This window comes from Leuciscus leuciscus (assembly GCF_965113295.1).
Source record: "Leuciscus leuciscus genome assembly, chromosome: 1".
NCBI lineage: Eukaryota > Metazoa > Chordata > Actinopteri > Cypriniformes > Leuciscidae > Leuciscus > Leuciscus leuciscus.
The window spans coordinates 39,281,813-39,302,686 of NC_138725.1; the positions used below are offsets into that span (position 1 = coordinate 39,281,813).

General features: G+C 35.4%; 1 protein-coding gene and 1 long non-coding RNA gene across 7 annotated transcripts in view; one reads left to right on the top strand and one right to left on the bottom strand.

The window, feature by feature from the left end:
* Nucleotides 1-20,874, top strand: part of LOC309508103 — a 140,958-nt gene that overhangs the window by 102,456 nt on the left and 17,628 nt on the right. The window lies entirely within an intron of this gene.
* The window catches only part of LOC309507345 (cytochrome P450 2K6-like), a 75,133-nt gene that overhangs the window by 16,115 nt on the left and 38,144 nt on the right, over nucleotides 1-20,874 (bottom strand). For 4 of the 6 annotated variants that reach the window (XM_082181511.1, XM_082181514.1, XM_082181512.1 and 1 more), the window contains 6 exons: nucleotides 20,289-20,449; nucleotides 14,397-14,576; nucleotides 11,939-12,080; nucleotides 11,398-11,582; nucleotides 11,177-11,318; nucleotides 10,821-11,093 (listed from right to left, as the gene is read on the bottom strand). In XM_082181511.1, coding sequence (XP_082037637.1) covers nucleotides 10,906-11,093; nucleotides 11,177-11,318; nucleotides 11,398-11,582; nucleotides 11,939-12,080; nucleotides 14,397-14,576; nucleotides 20,289-20,449 — 998 coding nt within the window. In that variant the 3' untranslated portion in view covers nucleotides 10,821-10,905. Of the gene's footprint in view, nucleotides 1-10,820; nucleotides 11,094-11,176; nucleotides 11,319-11,397; nucleotides 11,583-11,938; nucleotides 12,081-14,396; nucleotides 14,577-20,288; nucleotides 20,450-20,874 lie in introns of those variants that run through there. The other 2 variants (XM_082181510.1, XM_082181513.1) reach the window with 2 other exon arrangements.

Here is a 20,874-nt window from a genome sequence, read left to right on the forward strand (position 1 = left end):
TTCTGGATCTGCTGTTGTAGAATCACTGTGATGATGTAATCAACACTGTTAGACTTTGCCGTAATTTTACAGTTACTTACCGCAAAAAAAGCCCAGTAAAATACCACTTATATTATTTACGGTTAACTACTGTAATATGCACTGCATTATGGGTATTTTTTATGAAATTTACAGTAACTTACCGTATATGGAATTTACAGTACTTTACTGTTTACGCAAAAGCAGTAGTGCTACTGTAAATGAAGAAGACAGATTTTTTTAAGTTTGTATATGCATATTGTATTTATGTTTTAGGCATATTAAAATATCATATGATAATGTTTTATATTTTTTCCCCCATCTTGTTCTGCAGATGAAAATCATGAATCTGCATTCTGATTTTTTAGCTATGCAAACACTGGATGTTTAAAAGTTAAAATAAATAAATAAATAAATAAAAACACGTGGATGGAATGATTTAAAATTAGTTCTTATGAGACCAGAGTAATTTTTATATTAGCATTTTCTCCAATAACAAATATATATATATATATATATATATATATATATATATATATATATATATATATATATATATATATATATATATATACATACACACAGAAATTCACAACTGGTTCCCATACAGGCAATATAAATTATATAAATGTATTTTTATTTTATTTTAAATTAATATAAACTTTATATATATAAACTTTGCTTACACCTCACAAAATTTAAATTGTTGCAAAGCCCGCGTTGTTACCTGGCAGAATGTAAACTGAGGTTTGTGTGACGTCACGTGTCGAGCGCGCGCTCATAACGGACGTCCCTGCTGAGAGTGGATCTAAACGCCAGCTGGGGTTTTTTCTAAGGTAAGTACTTTTTACTGAACAAATTTATTTTATAAGTTACTTTTACAAAGTAAACCATTACCAATATCAATTAAATATAGCTACATTTATGAAGAAAGTAAATAATAAAATCTAATAGGCTTTTAATAACAGCTCACAGGACAGTCAAATTTTCCTCGAAACTGCCGCTTTAGTATCCCATTAAATGCCATAGAATTGACTGACTGCCTTTTCCAGTAGATGGACCCAATCTAATATTTACACAAACAAAGGTTTTCTGTCTTTTTTACGACCAGTTATGGCATATTTTACTCGTCAGTTAAATGTATGGCGTTTTGAAGTAAGTTAGGCCTAGCGCGTTTTCTCAAAGGCACTCTCTCGCGCTCTCTCTAGACCCGGTTCTATGGGGGTGCTATGCACCCTCAAACACAAGCAAGAGATTGCTACTTTGATACTGTTACTTGATACTGTTATAATATATTTTCGAAACAGATTTGCCAAACCAAACGCTCCAGTGCATATTTGTTTTCGCGCTCTGGAGAACGCAGGAGTTTTTATTCAGTGCCGAATTATTCAGGCTCGCGAAAACTCTCATTAACAAAGTGTAGACACGATGTAAGAGATGTGACAGCTACGTATAAATGCTGGATTCACTCTGCACAGGACCGAAATGTGACGAAATATTAAAGTAGTAAGGCATTTAAAGCAATGTAAAGGCAGACTTATTGAAAAATATTCATTGCAAAATATATTTTTTTAATTCTATGCCAATTATTGGTAAAACTGTCATCTGATTGTCTAGTCAAGTCAAGTATCTTTCTTGTATTTATTCCACTATTCATTTCCTTCTCTCTGGGCCTCGTAGTGTTTTTGCGCAGCGCGTCTGTGTTACACGTCACCACGTAGGCTCACTATTGGCCGACGCTGGTCATGTGTGTGACGCGCAGCGCAAAAACACTTGGAAGAAGAGAGAGAAGGAAATGAATAGTGGAATAAAGTCGTTATTTTTTTATTTTTTTGCACAAAAAGTATTCTCGTCGCTTTATAAACTTAAGATTAAGCCACTGTAGTCACTTGGACTATATTAACTATGTCTTTAATACATTTTCTGGGCCAGCAAGTTCCAATCCCTTAGAAGCCTATGGAGGAGTGATCCAGCTCTCAGATTTAATCAAAAAGATCTTAATTTGTGTTCCGAAGATGAACCAAGGTCTTACGGGGTTGGAACAACATGAGGGTGAGTAATTACTGACAGAATTTTCATTTTTGGGTGAACTAACCCTTTAAGTAAGACAGTGATAATGTGAGTTAGCCAGTTAGCAGGAGACCTATACAATATAAAACTCAAAACTAAGTATTTTGAACTCCATCTTCCAAGAGCATATCCGATTCATGTGTTTACAATTGCCATACTATCTGAAACATTGCGCATGCTTAAAGGGTTAAATTATCTTACACAGATGGACGAACGCGAAATATGCTTGATGCTAGCTCTGCGATATATGCGAAGTTCGCCAAACATCACCATGATTATGAGGCGGAGGAGGATGAAAAGTGCCATCATTGCAGCCTGTGCATATGCTTCAGTTATTGTGTGCTAGAGAAATCTCAGGACTGGTAGGAGCATATTGTGGCGAGCTTTAACGAGAAGCAGTGGGTCAGAAATTTTAGGATGAGCAAGCCAACCTTTGATATGTTGTGTCAACGTTTGTCCACATTCCTCTCCTACGACGACACAACGTTTCGACAGGCCATCCGTCCCTTTGCAGACGCGCATCGGGGTTGCTCTTGTCATTAAACCGCGGAGAAGTAGCCTAATGCCTCAGAAAATCCGATCAGCCTGTTTATATGACAGTCGCATTGGCACATATCCGATTTATATCTGATTTATTTCCACATATGAATGAGGCCTGAAACCGATCTCGAAATATCTGAATGCATGTGTTTTTTTTCCTGTTTACACTGTCATAGAACACATCCGATCTGTGTCACATGAGCAAAAAATCTGAATTGTGTTACATTTCACTTGTAAACGAGGCCTTAGAGCTGTTACACACTACATGAAAGGTCATTTTCAAAAATCCATAATAGGGGCACTTTAATTTTCCTTGCTTTTATTTCATCCATCCATCCATCCATCCTATATAAATAAAACTGCCTTGCCTAATGTTGCATCACAATAAAAAAAATGGATGTAATTGATTGTGAGAGTGAATAAAGAATATGCTGATGTACATGGACTCAAGTCGCTTTTTTGGAATTTATTAAATTCAATAGCATTCATGTAAAATATAAATAATAAAATAGTGTAAAATGGGCTATAATACTGTAAAATGAAATTGCGGTATTGACATCATGCTGTAAAATGAAATTGCGGTAAGGGCATCTTACTGTAAAATGAAATTGCGGTAAGGGCATCTTACTGTAAAATGAAATTGCGGTAAGGGCATCTTACCGTAAAACACATTTACAGGTAAGCTACTGTAAAGGGGAACTTACAGTAACTTACTGGCAATAGTGCTGCCAGTAAGTTACCGCAAAAATACGATAAAATGTCTAACAGTGAACAATATAAATTTAAGTCAGAGATTAAACTCTAAATGAGTTTTGTGATTCAGGTCAAATGATGATTATATCAAAACATAATCAGCGACGTCTGATCATATTTTCTCTTTGTTCATATGGGAGTTATAACTTAGTTACAACAGCCAAACAAAAATTTTAAGTATTAATTAAAGGCTCAAGAGCCCAGCTAAAACGAACACCGATCACCATAATGGTAACTTAAAATAGTGATTTTCTCCTTCAGTGATTCTGCTTGTTAACATCAGGTGTCTTCAATAATGCTCAATCATCACTAAATTAATCACTTAATTATCTCATTAACTTTAACACAGCTTTAGTGTTACTTTAACACTCTGTAGAGTGGGACCATATTTGCTCTGAGCAGTGTTGATTTAACACTGTGGAATTTACTGTGTAGTCTGTCGGTCTCCTTGTACTCTTTGCTTCGCGATTTTTCTGTGCGTGAGAAAATGGATGTGTGTCGTGAGAGCGTGTGAAAAGTGTCAATCGCGTGAGTCTCACGGTGAATGCGTGACAGTTGGCAGTTCTGTTGAAGTTTTTAAACCCAAAGCTTACGATGAATGGCACAGCAGCCAGCGGACGGTGCAGTCGAAATGTTTGTTGTCCTCTCATGTGTGACCGCGCGCCGCAGTTACGTGGGCAGGTTATAGGTAACGGAGGGAGGGGAATAACAGCGAGCTCGTCAGACGTTTCCTAATAATAAACAATGTTCACGAGTCTCAAACTCGAGTCCCCATCTCTGATAATGGTCACTCATCGCTCAATTAATCACTTAATTATCTCATTAACTTTTTATCACTGGAGTTTTTTCTGTGAATGTTTTAGGAGAACATTCTGGGAACCAAAATAAAACTACCCGCTGAAAACATTATTAGAACTTCATGGTAATGTTCTCAGAACGTTTTTAGAATAAAACATTTCTAGCTGGGAAGTTAATAGTTGACGTAGTGTGAACCTCATGTACTCTGCACATTTTCTGTTCCGCTGTAGGAGAAAAGCAGTTTGCTGAACTTAACATTTTCATTACCCTGGTATAATATTAATAGTACACTGATAGCTGGACATTTGCAGAAAGTGGGCTAACAGAAAATGATTTATAGAGAGGCATGAGGACTTTGAGGCGTAGAAACACCACAACAAGTGTTCATGCACACAGCAAAAACTCCAGTGTTAAATGAACTCTCCTGGGAGTTCATATGGCTCCAGACTCAAGAGTGTTAAAGTGTTAAAATATGAGTGTTAAATTAACACTCAAGAGTGTTAAAGTTAATGAGCTTATTAAGTGATTCATTGAGTGATTATTGACCATTATTGAAGACACCTGATATTAACAAGCAGAATCACCAAAGGAGAAAAAGCACAATTTTAAGACACCATTATGGTGATTAGTGGCAGCCACTGCAACATGCTTTATTATTCTCACCATTGTTGAGATTCGCAGGCTGATTGATGTCTGTGTTTTAAATGAATTTATCTGAATGTCTTTTGATCAGAACAATTTTTATTAAATATTTTGAATTATAAGTTAAGTACTGATAATCGTAGGCTGAAGAATCACAATACTGCTGCTAACAAGTTAAACCAAACTATCTCAATAAGTTTCCTTTTTCAGATCACAGCATGATTATGTCAAAGCATAACCAACACTATAAAATAACATTTTACTTTGTTCATTTAACTGTTATAAATCAATAACAGCAGACAAACAACAGTAAATATCAAAGTAAACTTATAATGGTCTAGAGCCCAACTAAAGCAAACACCCATCACCTTAATGGTAACTTACAATTTGTGATATTCTCCCCCTCAGTGATTCTGCTTGTTAACATCAGGTGTCTTCAATAATGCTCATTCATCACTAAATTAATCACTTAATTCTCTCATCAGCCCTAAATGCCACTCCATCTGAAAGGTGATGGTGATTCACTACTAATCAAGGAACCGGCTTTACTGATGAGATGCGCATAACAATATCGCGATTTAAATCACCCAGACCTACTGTCAGTTATAATTTAGTTACAACAGCCAGACAAAATCTAAGTTAGTAGTTTAAGGGTCAAGAGCCCAACTAAAGCAAACACTGATTACCATAATGGTAACTTAAAATTCGATTTTCTCCTTCAGTGATTCTGCTTGTTAAAATCAGGTGTCTTCAATAATGGTCAATCATCACACAATTAATCACTTAATTATCTCATTCATTTTAACACTCTTCAGTGTTAAACTCTTCTCCCAGGAGAGTTAATTTGACACTGGAGTTTTTGCTGTGTAGGATAACATTCTCTAAAAACATCCTCAAAATGTTACATTTAAAAAGTTCTTGCTTTGTTAACACATCACATTACAAGAACGTTTTATAAAATACATTCCGTACATACATTCAATGATATCCTCAAAACATTTTGCGAACGTTGATTTGATAATATTCCTCATTTGTTTTTATGGAACATTATATAATCTTTTATTTCAACAACATTCCCAAAACATCCTCAAAATGTTACAGTAAAAACGTTATATCTTAGTTTACATTTAACCTTATAGGAACATTATTTGAAATGAGAAAACATCCTTAAAACATTCTTTGAACATTACATTCAAATGTTTTCTTTAAAACATTAACCAAACTTGTAGGGAATGTTAGCCAACGTTCTGAGAATGTTCCCTGCTAGCTGGGATAGGAACCTTCTACAAGCTTTGGAACTTCAAAACGTCTGTTTTTAAAAGTAATTTTAAATAATACAGATTATAGGCTACGTTTAACACAGTTGGTGTAATTGGCAGACATTCCCTTAGACATCATGTGCTGTGGAAACGTGTCAAAGCATTCTCAGGTATAAATATGCAGCTATAAATATGCAGCTATAACGCACGATTTTGAATGAATATTTCATGTCGATATACAAAGGTCAGATAATGTTAAAACTAATCCTGCTATTGTTATCTTTGTAAGACTGCCGACCCTATAGAACAGTGGCCAGGGAAAACAGATGTCCAGCGAATATCGAACCTAAAACTAACTTTACCGCGCTCAAACACCGTGAGTTCATTTCACACATAGTAATCGCTGGCGTTCAGCGGAGAGGGGAGGAATTCAGGCTTCACTAACGTGATTGGTACCATACTATAGGCTAGCATAGACTGCCATCAAGGCTTCAATGAAGGGGATTATGTGAACAGAAAGGGGGTTCACAATGTAAATGTGCAGCCCAGTTACTATTGGGATTCTTAATATTCCAGATTAATAATATTATATCAAATTTAAAAAAGGCAGTTGACTAAAATCTTCCATAACACAAATGTGAAAGCAAAATGGCCAGGATCTGTGCATGACTTAAGAATTTTCAGAAATTCACATTTATGCACATTATTTGAAAGTGGTAAGGAAAGTTCCACAATTAAATATCAAGCTCACTGTATTACATACACTTATGCTGATCCTAACAGAACTGCATTTCTTCATAGGTGATTATGACATGTTCCTGCCAGCAGACAGGTGTTTTATGACCCCATTCCCTGACCCAAACCAGTTACAATGCAGCTCTAGCCAGGACAAGGGCACACAATGAAATGAACTTTGGCTAACTAAAGGGAAGATTTCAGTGTCTGATAAGTCTGAGGGGTTGCACACCTGACAGGGCCTGTGACATTGTTGCATGTGCCATATTACACAACATTGCAAAAAAACTAACAAAAAAAAAAACTCTTTTCATTAAATGTTTAATAAAAGACAAATATGCTTAGTTTCTTGAGTTTTATTTCAATTGTTCTTTGTAAAGAAAAGCCAGTGGTCAAGTGCCTGCAACAAGAGATATTAGACACATGCCTCATGCAACAAATAAAAAGGAAAAGTTGGCTCTACACTGCCCACCTGTAGGCCTATGTCTCCTCTGTCTGTGCAGACTCTTCTGTAGGCCTTTCTGTAGATGTGGAATCCTGCAACTTATATTGCAGCCATAAAGCATACAAGTATAAATTAAGTAAAGTTCTTTATGCACTTGCAGGTAGGCTAGTTCCTCCATATGACAGTTATCTGAGAGGCTTTATTCACTGTCCACACAGCAAAAACTCCAGTGTTAAATGAACTCTCCTGGGAGTTTATATGGCTCCAGACTCAAGAGTGTTAAAGTGTTAAAATATGAGTGTTAAATTAACACTCAAGAGTGTTAAAGTTAATGAGCTTATTAAGTGATTCATTGAGTGATGATTGACCATTATTGAAGACACCTGATGTTAACAAGCAGAGTCACCAAAGGAGAAAAAATAAATAAAAATATGACACCGTTATGGTGATCAGTGTCCACTTTAGTTGGGCTCTTGACCCTTTAAACATTAACTTTAGATTTTGTTTGGCAGTTGTATCTGAGTTATAACTGCCATATGAACAAAGAGAAAAAAGTGATCAGGTTATGTTTTGACATAATCATAAATTGACCTGATTCACAAATCTCATTTCGAGAGTTATGACTACCTTGTACAGCAGCTCTGTGATTCTATATCAAACAATTTTCAGCATTTTCAATATAATCAAAAATATTCCTCAAAAGTTGTTCTGATCAAATGACTTTGAAAATTAATTTATTAAGACACACTGACATCAATAATCAGCCTGTGAATCTCAACAATGGTGACAATAATAAAGCATGTTGCAGTGCATTCTGGGTGCCACCAATCAAAACTAATTTATGGCTCCCATCATGCATTGCGGTATGAATAAATTATGATCTGAAGTGTTTTAGTAATTTCCTTTTCCTAATTGAATATTCTGTTTGTCACCATTGTTGAGATTCATACACTGATTCCTGATGTCTGTGTGTGCCTAAAAGAAAGATTTTTATCTTCACCAGAACAACTTTTAAAACATCCGTTGGATTATTTAGAAATTTTTGGATTTTGTGCTGTAGAATCACAGTGATGCTGTAATTAACAATATACATTTAAGCCAGAGATTACACTCTAAATGAGTTTAGTGATTCAGGTCAAATGATGATGATGTCAAAACATAACCAACACCACCTGATCAACTTTTCTCTTTGTTCATCTGGTAGTTATAACTCAGATACAACAACCAAATAAAAACTAAAGTTAAACATGTAAGGGTCACAAGCCCAACTAAAGTAAACACTGATCACCATAATGGTGACTTACAATTGTGCTTTTTCTCCTTCAGTGATTCTGCTTGTTAACATCAGGTGTCTTCAATAATGCTCAATCATCACTCAATGAATCACTTAATTAGCTCATTAACTTTAACACTCTTGAGTGTTAATTTAACACTCGTATTTTAACACTTTAACACTCTTGAGTCCGGAGCCATATAAACTCCCAGGAGAGTTCATTTAACACTGGAGTTTTTGCTGTGAGTGCAATGGAAACAAATGGACATTACAAAGTCTTATACTTTCTTTCCTTTGGAAAGTTAGAAAATGTCCACTTACTGCACATATTTCAGCCACCACTTTCTTGGGAACAGATACAAGTGTTGGTGTATTATGTAAAAGTGCACAAAAGAGGAAAACACAATGTCATTACAATGAACTACACTCGGGAAAAATGTGATCAATAACTCATGGCAAAATATTTTTACATTAACAAGTTTATCAGTTTTCACTTTCACAAGTCAAAATTCATCATTACTCAAGATTTAACAGTTGAAATGACTATATGGCCTTAATTTAATGCAGCAAAAATTATTTTACAGTGTAGGCTACTAAGATCTTTTCTCTTTTTTTCTCAGCCTTTTTCTTGGTTGCTTTTATAAACAGATAACCATTTATTTAACAGTGGCTTTTATAAAAGAGACTATAATATAACTAAAATTACCATTATGTAGAATATTTTTGTACTTCACTTTTATTTGTTCCCATGTTCTAGTGTGGTGACTCTGACATTACAATGAACAAACTAATTATGCAATTATTACAATACAAATATATAGGCTAATAAGTGATAAAAACATCTAACATGGCCACATCTAACGGATTTAAATTGTCTGCTACTTTTTGCCAGCCCTCTCTCCTGGCTTTTGCAGACTTTGAGGTGTTCCCTGGCGTTTTAATTAAACATTAAAATTCCAAATTAACTTCGACTATTAGTTCTTGCTCTGCTTAGGAGAAAAACTGAGCGCGCTCTTTGGCCACGCTGAACAGCCAATAGCAGCGTTGCTGATCAATGTTTCTACTATCGATACATATCCCCTATCTCACTCCTCCACAGGCTTCTAAGGGACTGAAACTTGCTGGCCCAGAAAAGTTATTAAAGAGATCGTTAATATAGTCCAAGTGACTACAGTGGCTCAAACTTAAGTTTATAAAGCGACGAAAATACTTTTTGTGCGCAAAAAAACACAAAAATAACGACTTTATTCCACTATTCATTTCCTTCTCTCTGGGCCTCGAGTTATTTCACGTAGTGTTTTAACGCAGCGCGTCTGTGTTGCACGTCACACGCATGACACACGACCAGCGTCGGCCAATAGTGAGCCTACGTGGTGACGTGCAACACAGACGCGCTGCGTTAAAACACTACGTGAAATAACTCGAGGCCCAGAGAGAAGGAAATGAATAGTGGAATAAAGTCGTTATTTTTGTGTTTTTTTGCGCACAAAAAGTATTCTCGTCGCTTTATAAACTTAAGATTGAGCCACTGTAGTCGCTTGGACTATATTAACGATCTCTTTAATAACTTTTCTGGGCCAGCAAGTTTCAGTCCCTTAGAAGCCTATGGAGGAGTGAGATAGCTCTCAGATTTAATCAAAAATATCTTAATTTGTGTTCCGAAGATGAACGAAGGTCTTACGGGGTTGGAACAACATGAGGGTGAGTAATTACTGACAGAATTTTCATTTTTGGGTGAACTAACCCTTTAACCTCTATTAATTATCTAAACTATCTTATGCTGAGATCTTGAGAGATGTATTGTCTTCTTTTATTTGCAGTTTCATTTTATGAGAGTGCAAGCATAATGTTGAACCAAAATCATATTGTGACATTGATTCAATGCTATTACCATTGATTTTTTTTGGATGAAGTTTATAAACAAATGTCAACATCAATTGCAGGTGGAAGTACTGTTCGTATATAAATAGTGCCAAATAGCCCTTAGTTTAAGGACTGGGTTGCTTTTTAATAAAAAATTTCTAGAATCTGGTATTGCACATTTTATCTGGCAGTGCGCATTTCCACTGAAGTCTCACAGCAGACACACCCTTTAAAAATAGCGTTCAAATCAGACGGCTAAAATGAAGGTAGGAAAAATGCCTTTTATTTCTAAATTATGGGGGAAAAGATTGTTTATGTAATATTCATACTCACATTATAAGTGCACCCCAGGAACCATAAAACAAAAAAATGCAATCAATTTCCCCTTTAAGCACTTGAGCAAAGCTACTTATCCAAAAAGAGATTAAATGTCAAAAAAATTATGTTTCCAATGAAAGTCCATTCAACAAAGTGTGACTTTCTACAGCAGACTGAAGGCTTTTATATTATTAAGAACGTTTCACTGCGCACAGTTTGTGTGGGGCTGGGTTCAGGGTGAAGCCCACGACTGGTGTGAGATCCAGATCATCTTCAGACACTCCAGGAGGAGGAGTGAAGCGGAAATGCTGAAGGAGGGAGGTGAAGAATAGGAAGAGCTCCATCCTAGCCAAACTCTCTCCAAGACAAATCCTGCGGCCTGAGAAAAGACGATAAGCAAAGTTCTAACAAAAATCACCTGTGACGGCATAATATAATAAGGGAATTTGAAGTCCACTGCACCTGCAGAGAAGGGCAAGAAGGCGTCTTTTTTGACAAACTGGCCCTGCTTATTTAGGAAGTGTCTTGGGTTGAAGCTGTCAGGAGTTTCCCACTCATTTTTATCCCTCAATACAGATATCAGTAGAGGGAACACAATGGTACCCTGCATAAAACAACACAAATTATGATAAATGGAGAAAACACATAATCAAGAACACAGCATGCTCTTATTGGAGCCAGACCTTCTTGATGAGGAATCCATTTAGGTGAACATCACAGGTGGTCTGACGGGCGACACTTATGGGTACTACATTGGCAAATCTCTGCGTTTCATGGATCACAGCGTCTGTATACGGTAAATTCTTTCTGTCTTCCACCACTAGCTGACGTCCACCGATCACTCGTTCAATCTCTTCTTGGACTTTAGCTTTTGTCAAGCCAGAACAACATTTATAAAAAGTAAGAATGTAACATCACAAAATTGTTTAAATAATCCCTGATTTTTAGGCCTCTTTACAGTTTCTTGACAAGAGTATGGACAATTTGAAACTTTAATATAGTCTATAGTATAGTATAATTGGAAGAACAAACCCTTGTGGAAAGAAATTATATTTCCATATATTTGTGATCAGTATATTAAATGATTTAAATATATAGAAAAATATTTGAAATAATATAATGCGTTAATATATTAAAATATATTGAATAATACTTAATCATATGGACATATATTTTCATTTTGTAAGGGAAGACTTTATGAACAAATGTTATTTGCAGCTGTACCTTGTATTTCAGGGTATTTGGCCATGAGCAGAAGACTCCAGCGTAGTGTTGTAGTCGTAGTGTCGGTACCAGCAGCAAACAGGTTATTAATTATACAATGAAGGTTCTTTGAATGGAATAGAGAGGCTGATTTCCTTGATCCCTGCACAATCATGATGGTGACATCCAAGAAAAAAAGTGAGATGTCAAAACATAAAAAATTAGATTGTAATAAAAAAAAAATATATATTTATTATGATTCTTTCACTATTTATATTTTCAGTTGTAACACTTTATTTGGCAAGTACCTAGTTCTGGCATAAAACTCTAGATGGGGTAGGCTGATAAGTCCTTAACTCATTTGGTAGTGATCACATTATTATCTAAATAGTGCAGCTGATCGGTTGTTGTTACATCAGCGGCCAATGAGCTGCGGCTCAATGTTCAAATACTGGTAGTGTTGCTGTTAGCAGTCTGCAGCACACATTCAGAAAGCATCTGAAATCAACATCTAGATAAGTGAACACTCTTTACTCCATACGTATGTGCATATTGCGTGGTTTGCTTAAATTAAATGAACAATCATAACAGTTTAATCTAAGCGTTATGTTAACATCTTGTGGCGAGATTTACTAAGCATACAAGCTGTAGCCATTACACAATTGTGTTCAGCAGCAAGCAGCCTATTTTATGTAATTGCTGTGAGGATACACAAGCTTAGAAAAGGTTGAATAAATGAAATAAGCATTTATGCTTTCAACATGGTTACCATGTTAAGCTGCATAACTAATAATAACATGTTCAATTATTTTTAAGGGCAATATTGTTTTCATTAGCGTTGCTAATGTGGTTAGTTGATTTCAGCTACATGCAGTATCAGAGCATGGTTCTGTCTTTCTTCAATGTTTTAACAGCTTTTTCACTTATCAGTAAGGGTACATTTACACAACAATGATTTGCTTAAAACATACAGACGACACCATTGTCAAAATGATCCCCATTCACTCGAATCCAAGAAAATGACTAAAAACGCTCTATTGTGCTATAAACATCTTAATCAATCGATCGATCCGATTGAGAAGATATAAGTTTCATATAAACGAGTGTCCCGTCATTCTAAAATTCTCCTTTCACTCAGCGTCTGTGAAGTGGAGCAGGACACCGTACCACCAGTCCTTCCAGACTGGTTTTGGGCAAGGGGAGGGGCATTATATAACAACAGTTCATATGCTCATTGTTTCCAAATTATGACCAGAAATGGATAAATATTAAGTCTGCTGTTTAAAACAAATAAATAACCGATGTATGAGATTGTTTATTATGCGCAAACATCTGGAAAATCTGTATATTCGTGTATGTCAAAAAATATATTCCGATTTAAATTGTGACAACGCGCACATCCACCCGGTCACATGTTTAGCATTCATGTAAACACTGCATTCAGATTCATCAATCGGAATGAATTCAGTTTTTAGAAAGTTTTTTTTATTTTTTTTATCAGAACAACTTTAAAGAAATCCTTTGGATTATTTTGAAAAAGCTTGATCTTATGCTGAATAATCACAGTGATGCTGTAATCAATATCTAAATCAGAGATTAGACTCTAAATGAGGGTTTGATATTTACAAACAATGATATACGTGATGATTTCTCAATAATCACTTAATTATCTCCCCTGTTGTCATCGTCCCTTAAACCAGTTCTCTTCAAAGGCCATTATCACCTCGGCTCCACTGAACGATCTCAGCAAGAGACTGTGTCTACAAGCCTCAAAGACAGCACAGGAGACACTAGCCATTTGGTTAAAGACTAGAGACAAACTCCAATACACAAAGGACATTTACTCCATTCATATCCACAAACTTTCCCAAATTCTCCATGCCAGCATGAACATGCAAATGGTGATAAGATGGAACAAGGACTTTCTCCAGGTCATCTTAGATTGGTCACCTCAACAAATGGGTGTGAACTGATAGGACCTTTAAGAGTATCTGATTAGTTCAGATATTTGCTCAATCTCTTTGAGACAACATTCTCCTGTCTTCTTCCGCTAACTTCATCTTCAAGTTAACTTTGGATTCAACCTGGACCAAGTTCATTTCTCTGGATTCAACGTGGACCACCCCAAGAACCCAAATGAACGCTTCAACGCACTCCTGGCAAAATCATCAAGAATCTCAAGAATCTCCTACATCTGGACTTGTTCAGCAACAAAAAAAGATGCAAGTACCTGGATGAACTGATTAAATAATTGTACTATTAATTCTGCTAGTCAATTCTAAAAATAACTAAAATATTTATGATTAATTATAATCCGTTAAAATTAATTATAAATATAAATATATATTTTAAACTGTAACTTGTTACACCATTCAATCTCTCAGAGAGTCATGACAGAACTAAAGTTAATGTTGTGTTACAAAAAATTGTTGTGTTACCAACCTACTTGAATATACATGTATGTCAAAATAGACAGTACCTCATCCTTCTGCTGTTGAATGAGGAAAGAATCAGCAATCCCTCTGGGCTCCTGAGGGTTCAGAGTCTTTTTCAGAACGTTTACCAGTGCCTCACTTTGTTTGAATGCTTCTCTGACATTGTTCATGATCAGTTTGTGATTCTTTACAAAAGGACGAAGCCAAGGAAACATGTTGTAGATCTACAAACAAGTAGAAAAAGACATTTATCAATGTACAGTATGTATTCACTGCACTGTTAACCCTTGCTGTAATAAAGGCCAAATTCTATATAAAAACAGTAATATACCGTAGAAAACAAAAATAGCCTAAAGGAATATACACAGTAAATTCCACAGTGTTAAATCAACACTGCTCAGAGCAAATATGGTCCCACTCTACAGAGTGTTAAAGTAACACTAAAGCGGTGTTAAAGTTAATGAGATAATTAAGTGATTAATTTAGTGATGATTGAGCATTATTGAAGACACCTGATGTTAACAAGCAGAATCACTGAAGGAGAAAATCACAAATTGTAAGTTACCATTATGGTGATGGGTGTTTGCTTTAGTTGGGCTCTTGACCCTTATATGTTTACTTTAAATTTTACGGTTGTTTGTCTGCTGTTATTGATGTATAACAGTCAAATGAACAAAGTAAAAGTGTGATCTGATAGTGTTGGTTATGTTTTGACATAATCATGCTGTGATCTGAAAAATGAAACTTATTGAGATAGTTTGTTGCAGGGGTCGGCAACCCAAAATGTTTAAAGAGCCATATTGGACCCGAAAAAAATAAAAAAATCTTTCTGGAGCCGCAAAAAATTAAAAGCCTTATATAAGCCTTATTATGAAGGCAACACATGCTGTAAGTGTCTATATTAGCTTTATTTGCCCCCTAGTATCAAAATGATAAGTAGCCTACAAATACATAATGAGCATTCATGATTAAATGTTTATTTTCCCTGCAGCGCATCCTGGAGAGAATGACGCACCACGTGACTACTCTGCTGTACTATGGTGCTTTAAGTTTAACTTCCATTATAATTTTAATGTATTACGTTTTATTTATTTGTGTATTCTTTTTTACAACGTGGAAAAACTTTAAACCTTTCACACGTAAGTTTAAAATATTTTTAAAAGTTTTTCAAGGCGACCGTTATTTAGAATGTGTCACTTTATGGTTTCCAAGGTGACGCGTCATTTCGTGTCACGTGACACACCGCAGCAACAACAGAGCTGAATGAATGATGATCTGCTTTTATGTCATTTTTCCTTTCTTATTCAAAATTTTCACAAATTTGTTAGATATGGCATGAAATATCTGATATTCCGATTGTCAAATATATGCAAGTGGAAGTGTTTTGTTGTTTAAACACCTTTATAACGATCGCGTTAGTTGAGCTGCATGCGCGATGGGCGCCGCCGTGTTAGTTTGTGCCGCAGACGCAGGTCAGAGAATCAGATCTGTTGGATTTACAACACGTGAATTCATCCACTTCTCCCGAAATACATAAAAGTAAGTGGCTGGTGAACTGGGAGAAGAATAGAGTAAACTTTAAAGTTACTTACACAATGTGTATCTGATATGAATAAAACGTGTCTTGGAAAGGATTATTGCCTCTTCCTTTAACATCAGTGTGTATTTTACAAACTCTAAATGTATTGTTTTTTTAGTACTTAACGTTATATGTCTGAAACCTAAAATAAACATTATGTGGTTGAAAACACTGAAAAGTTGTGATATATGACAGCTGAGCGCGCCTGTCTCTGGCTCAGCGCCAGCCAACGCGCGAGAGCACATTTGAATTTAGCAGTTGATCACGTCATGTACTGACTGTTCTGATCACACCGATGCGATCGTACGTGCGAAAGGGTTAAGAATGTTTGTCATGTTTTTCCTCCTACAGAAATTATATTAAAACAAAAAATATTTTTTCCATTTTCATATTTTTGAAAAAGCTCCAGGGAGCCACTAGGGCGGCACTTAAGAGCCGCATGCGGCTCTAGAGCCGCGGGTTGCCGACCCCTGGTTTAACTTGTTACCAGCAGCTTTGTGATTTTAACAGCATATGATTATCAATACTTTACTTATCCAAAATATTTCATAAACATTGTTCTAATCAAAACACTTTCAAATTAATTAATTTAGAAACACAGACATCAATAATCAGCCTGTGAATCTCAACAATGGTGACAATAATAAAGCATGTTGCAGTGGCTGCCACCAATCACAACTCATTAATGGCTCCCATCATGCATTGCGGTATGAATAAATTATGATCTGAATTGTCTATTTAATTTACTTTTCCTAAATGAATATTCTGCTCGTCACCATTGTTGAGATGCATAGACTGAATCTTGACGTCTGTGTGTGCCTAAAGGAAAGATTTTTTAGTTTTAAACAACTTTTAAGAAATCCTTTATATTATATAAAAAATTATGGATATTTATGCAGATTCACAGTTATTTTGTAACCAACAACATAAATCGAAGTCAGAAATAAGATTCATAATGAGTTCAGTGATCAAGTTCAAATTATGAATTTCATAATATAACCAACACCATCAGATCACTTTTTTTTTCTTTGTTCATCTGGCAGTTATAACTCAGATACAACAGCCAAACTAACTCTAAAGTAAATATATAAGGGTCAAGAGCCCAACTAAAGCAAACACCCATCACCATAACGGTGGCTTACAATTTGTGCTTTTCTCCTTCAGTGATTCTGCTTGTTAACTGCAGGTGTCTTCAATAATGCTCAATCATCACTCAATTAATCACTTAATTATCTCATTAACTTTAACACCGCTTTAGTGTTACTTTAACACTCTGTAGAGTGGGACCATATTTGCTCTGAGCAGTGTTGATTTAACACTGTGGAATTTACTGTGTACTGTGAATTAACAGTGCTCAAAATTGACACTCAGAGGCTGTTTTCCCAATCACACCCTATACCCTCATTTACTATTCCCTACATTAGTTCACTAATATAGTCCACTTGAGGGAGTGAATGAAAAGAAGTGAGTGAATTGAGAAACTAATGAACACCTGATAAGCAGAATCACTGAAGGACAGAGCAACAAGAATAGAAAAAAGAGAAACACAAGAACAACAACTGACTTTCAGCAACAAAACAGCATTGTGAAAACAGTCTACAAACCAGTTTACGATTATTTCTTTCATACATGTACAAAAGTTCTTGTAGAGAATTAACAGTTATTTAGTTGTTGATATTTTATTGAAAATAATAAAGTTTGTTGTCACCATGATGGAGATCAGTTTTAGTTGGTCTCTTGACCCATGACTTTAAAAGATTAGGTTAACTCTGGCTGCTTTAATTGTGTGTTTATAAAACACATTTGTTATGGCAAGAAAAATCCAAGAGGAAGATGATCAGGTGTTTTAGGCTGTTAAGATGATGCCATAATCATCCTAGACATGTCTGATTCTCTGATCATAACCTGTATATAAGCTTCGAATTAATGGGTGTTTAATATTTTTTGAATATCTGTTAATCTACAACATGAAATACAGCAATATTTCTGTAACCAGTGATTCTAAAGAATACTAAAATCATATAGTGCATTAAAACATTTTGAACACCTGCTTGACTTAAGACACACACAGACATCATAAATCAGCACATGAATCTCAACAATGGTGACAATCAAAAGTTTCATGTCACAATGCATGCTGGGTTCCAGGATAGTATAAAACTCCCAGCATGCACTGCTGCATGAATAATAATTAAAAAAAACTATTGCCACCATTGTTGAGATTCACATGATAATTTTTGATATCTCTGTGTTTCTACAATACAGTGTAGCTCTGTTTCTTTGGTTGTGCATGAAGTGTTAAAAAAATATGTCATTGTAACTCACTGCTGTAGTTTCACAGTGGTAGTAATGTAACACTTTTGAAACAGGATTAAACTCTGAATGAGGTTACTGATTGAACAAGCTATATGATGATTTTGGCATCATAATCAATATAACTGTAAACATTCACAAACCATGTGTGAATGGAGAAGCGTGATCTGCAAAAACACAGTTCAAGCAGGGACAAAGAAACTAATGTTAAAAAGTCAAGAGTCCAGAACCCAACTAAAGCAAACACTGATCTCCTTCACAAACCAAACATTTTCAATTAAACATCTCAATAACAACTTCGGTAGATGTATGACAGAAATAAAGTCATGCTGGTTAATAATAAGTGTAAGAATGTGTAATGGCTGGAAGTCAGTTGTATTTCTTGTGTTTCTCTATTTTCTGTTCGTGTGTTCCTCTTTCCTTCAGTGATTCTGCTTGTTAACAGCAGGTGTTCATCACTAATGCTCAACAATCACGTACATATTCACTGAATTATTTCACTGCAACACTGCGTCAATGTTACTTTTACTCTTTGTAGTGTGGATTTTCCTGTGGTGTTGAAAGGGTTAACAGTGTAAGATAAAAAGACACACCCACAAAATGTATTTTAACAGTAATAAACTGTAAGTTATAAAACAGGTATATACTGGCAACACTGTTGCCATTAGTTTACTGTAAAATTTAGTTTTTTGGGTCACCATTGTGCTGAAGAGTAGAGCCTGTGCTTCAGTCCAGGAGAAGATCTAGAAACATTGATGATTTGCTGATTTTGCTTGATCAGTGTTTGATTTAGTTGGGTTCATGACCCTTAAATTATTAACATGTAGTAACATTAAGTATTTACTGTAGTGACATTACATGCACTACAGTATTGTGGCAGAAATGTGGGCTATACATATCAAATTTTATTATATCATTAATGTAGACATGCCTTAAAATGTATTAAAGGAATAATGGGATACAATTACAATAGGCTATTTTTTTTATTAAGCTGTAGTATTATGCATTTATATAAATAAATACCATAGACATTTAATAGATACATTTTACCATTGTATTGAAGTGCTATAGGCATGGTTTTAACTTTGGTTTCTAAGAGACAAAAGATGTAATATTATTAATATTGCAGCCTAGACTGCAAACTGTGCTGAAGATATGTGCCATCAAAGTCGGGCAACACAAAACTGTTTCATGATTTGAAACAATACCCGTTTGAACATGCAGAAACTAAGATATACATTTTAAGATAGTAATTTTGTTAAGGAAAACTTACTGGAAAAGTTGTCACATGTTTTTCATGTTCTGACAATAAAAAGTTTTTAAACCACAATTAACTTTCACTTAAGAGCCAAAATCTGCCCTGAATCTTGAAAGAAAGAAATATTTGACATTTATCGTGATAATAATAAATATCAGCTGATATTAACTTTTTTATCCCGATAATATTTAATTATTAATTTTTTTTTTTTTTACCCTATAAATAAACCCTATAAAATTTCCATCATTCATGAAATGTTAATGTAATAATAAACAGTTTTTTACAATAATAAATACATTTTGGATTAGCCTTCATCCTGACACACTGGCATTTGCTAAATACACTGTAAAAATGAATACACCATCAGATCACCTTTTCTCGTTGTTCATCTGGCTGTTATAACTCAGGTACAGCAGCCAAAAAAAATCTAAAGTGAATGATTTAAGGGTCAAGAGCCCAACTAAAGCAAACACTGATCACAATAACGGTGACTTACAATTACGGTTTTCTCCTTCAGTGATTCTGCTTGTTAACACCAGGTGTCTTCAATGTTGGCAATAAAAATGGCAATGGCAATTTTTTGTAAATTTTACTCATTTTAAATGGTTAATTTTTAAGGAATTAATTTGATTAATTATTACTCAATTCTAATTTGTTACATTTTATGAATAATATTGCTTGTAATCTGTTGCCACAATTTTACTGATTAGATATAGCGTATTAATTTTTACAGTGTAACAATCAGTGTATGAATTATTGGTAGATTTTACAAAAATGTCTGGGTACCTGAACTGAAGCTGAACTAACCATCTTCATGTTTTCGTAAGCTCGTCTGACCATGTGATGTAACTTGGTGTTGCTGTACTCAAATCTGCTGCCGTAGACAATTGTTGCGATGATGTTTGAAACAGAGAGATTCACAGGCTGAGTTGTGTCAAATGTTTTTCCTGCAGTGAGCAAGACTCAAGAATCAAAGGTACATAGACACCTGTAGTAATTGTTAGCTTACTTGCTTATATTCTTATTACTTCTTTAGCCCAATAAAACGTCTCAGTTACGTATGGTAACCCCCATTCCCTGAAGGAGGGAACCGGTATGTAGGTACCCATACCGGTATGTAGGTATGGGATCTTTGCAGAGAGACCAATCTACTTTGAGAGAAACTAAACGAGCCAATGCACATTGGCATGCGATAATTTGTGGCCCTACTTGGCGAACGTGTTGGGTGTCGCCCAGCCCGCAACTCTACATATATCTGTCAGCGAGGCGCCTTGAGCCAGCGCCCAGGAGGAAGCAACACTTCTAGTCGAGTGTGCTCGCAACCCGAACAGGCAAGGCACGTATTGGGATTGATACACCAAGACAACAGCAT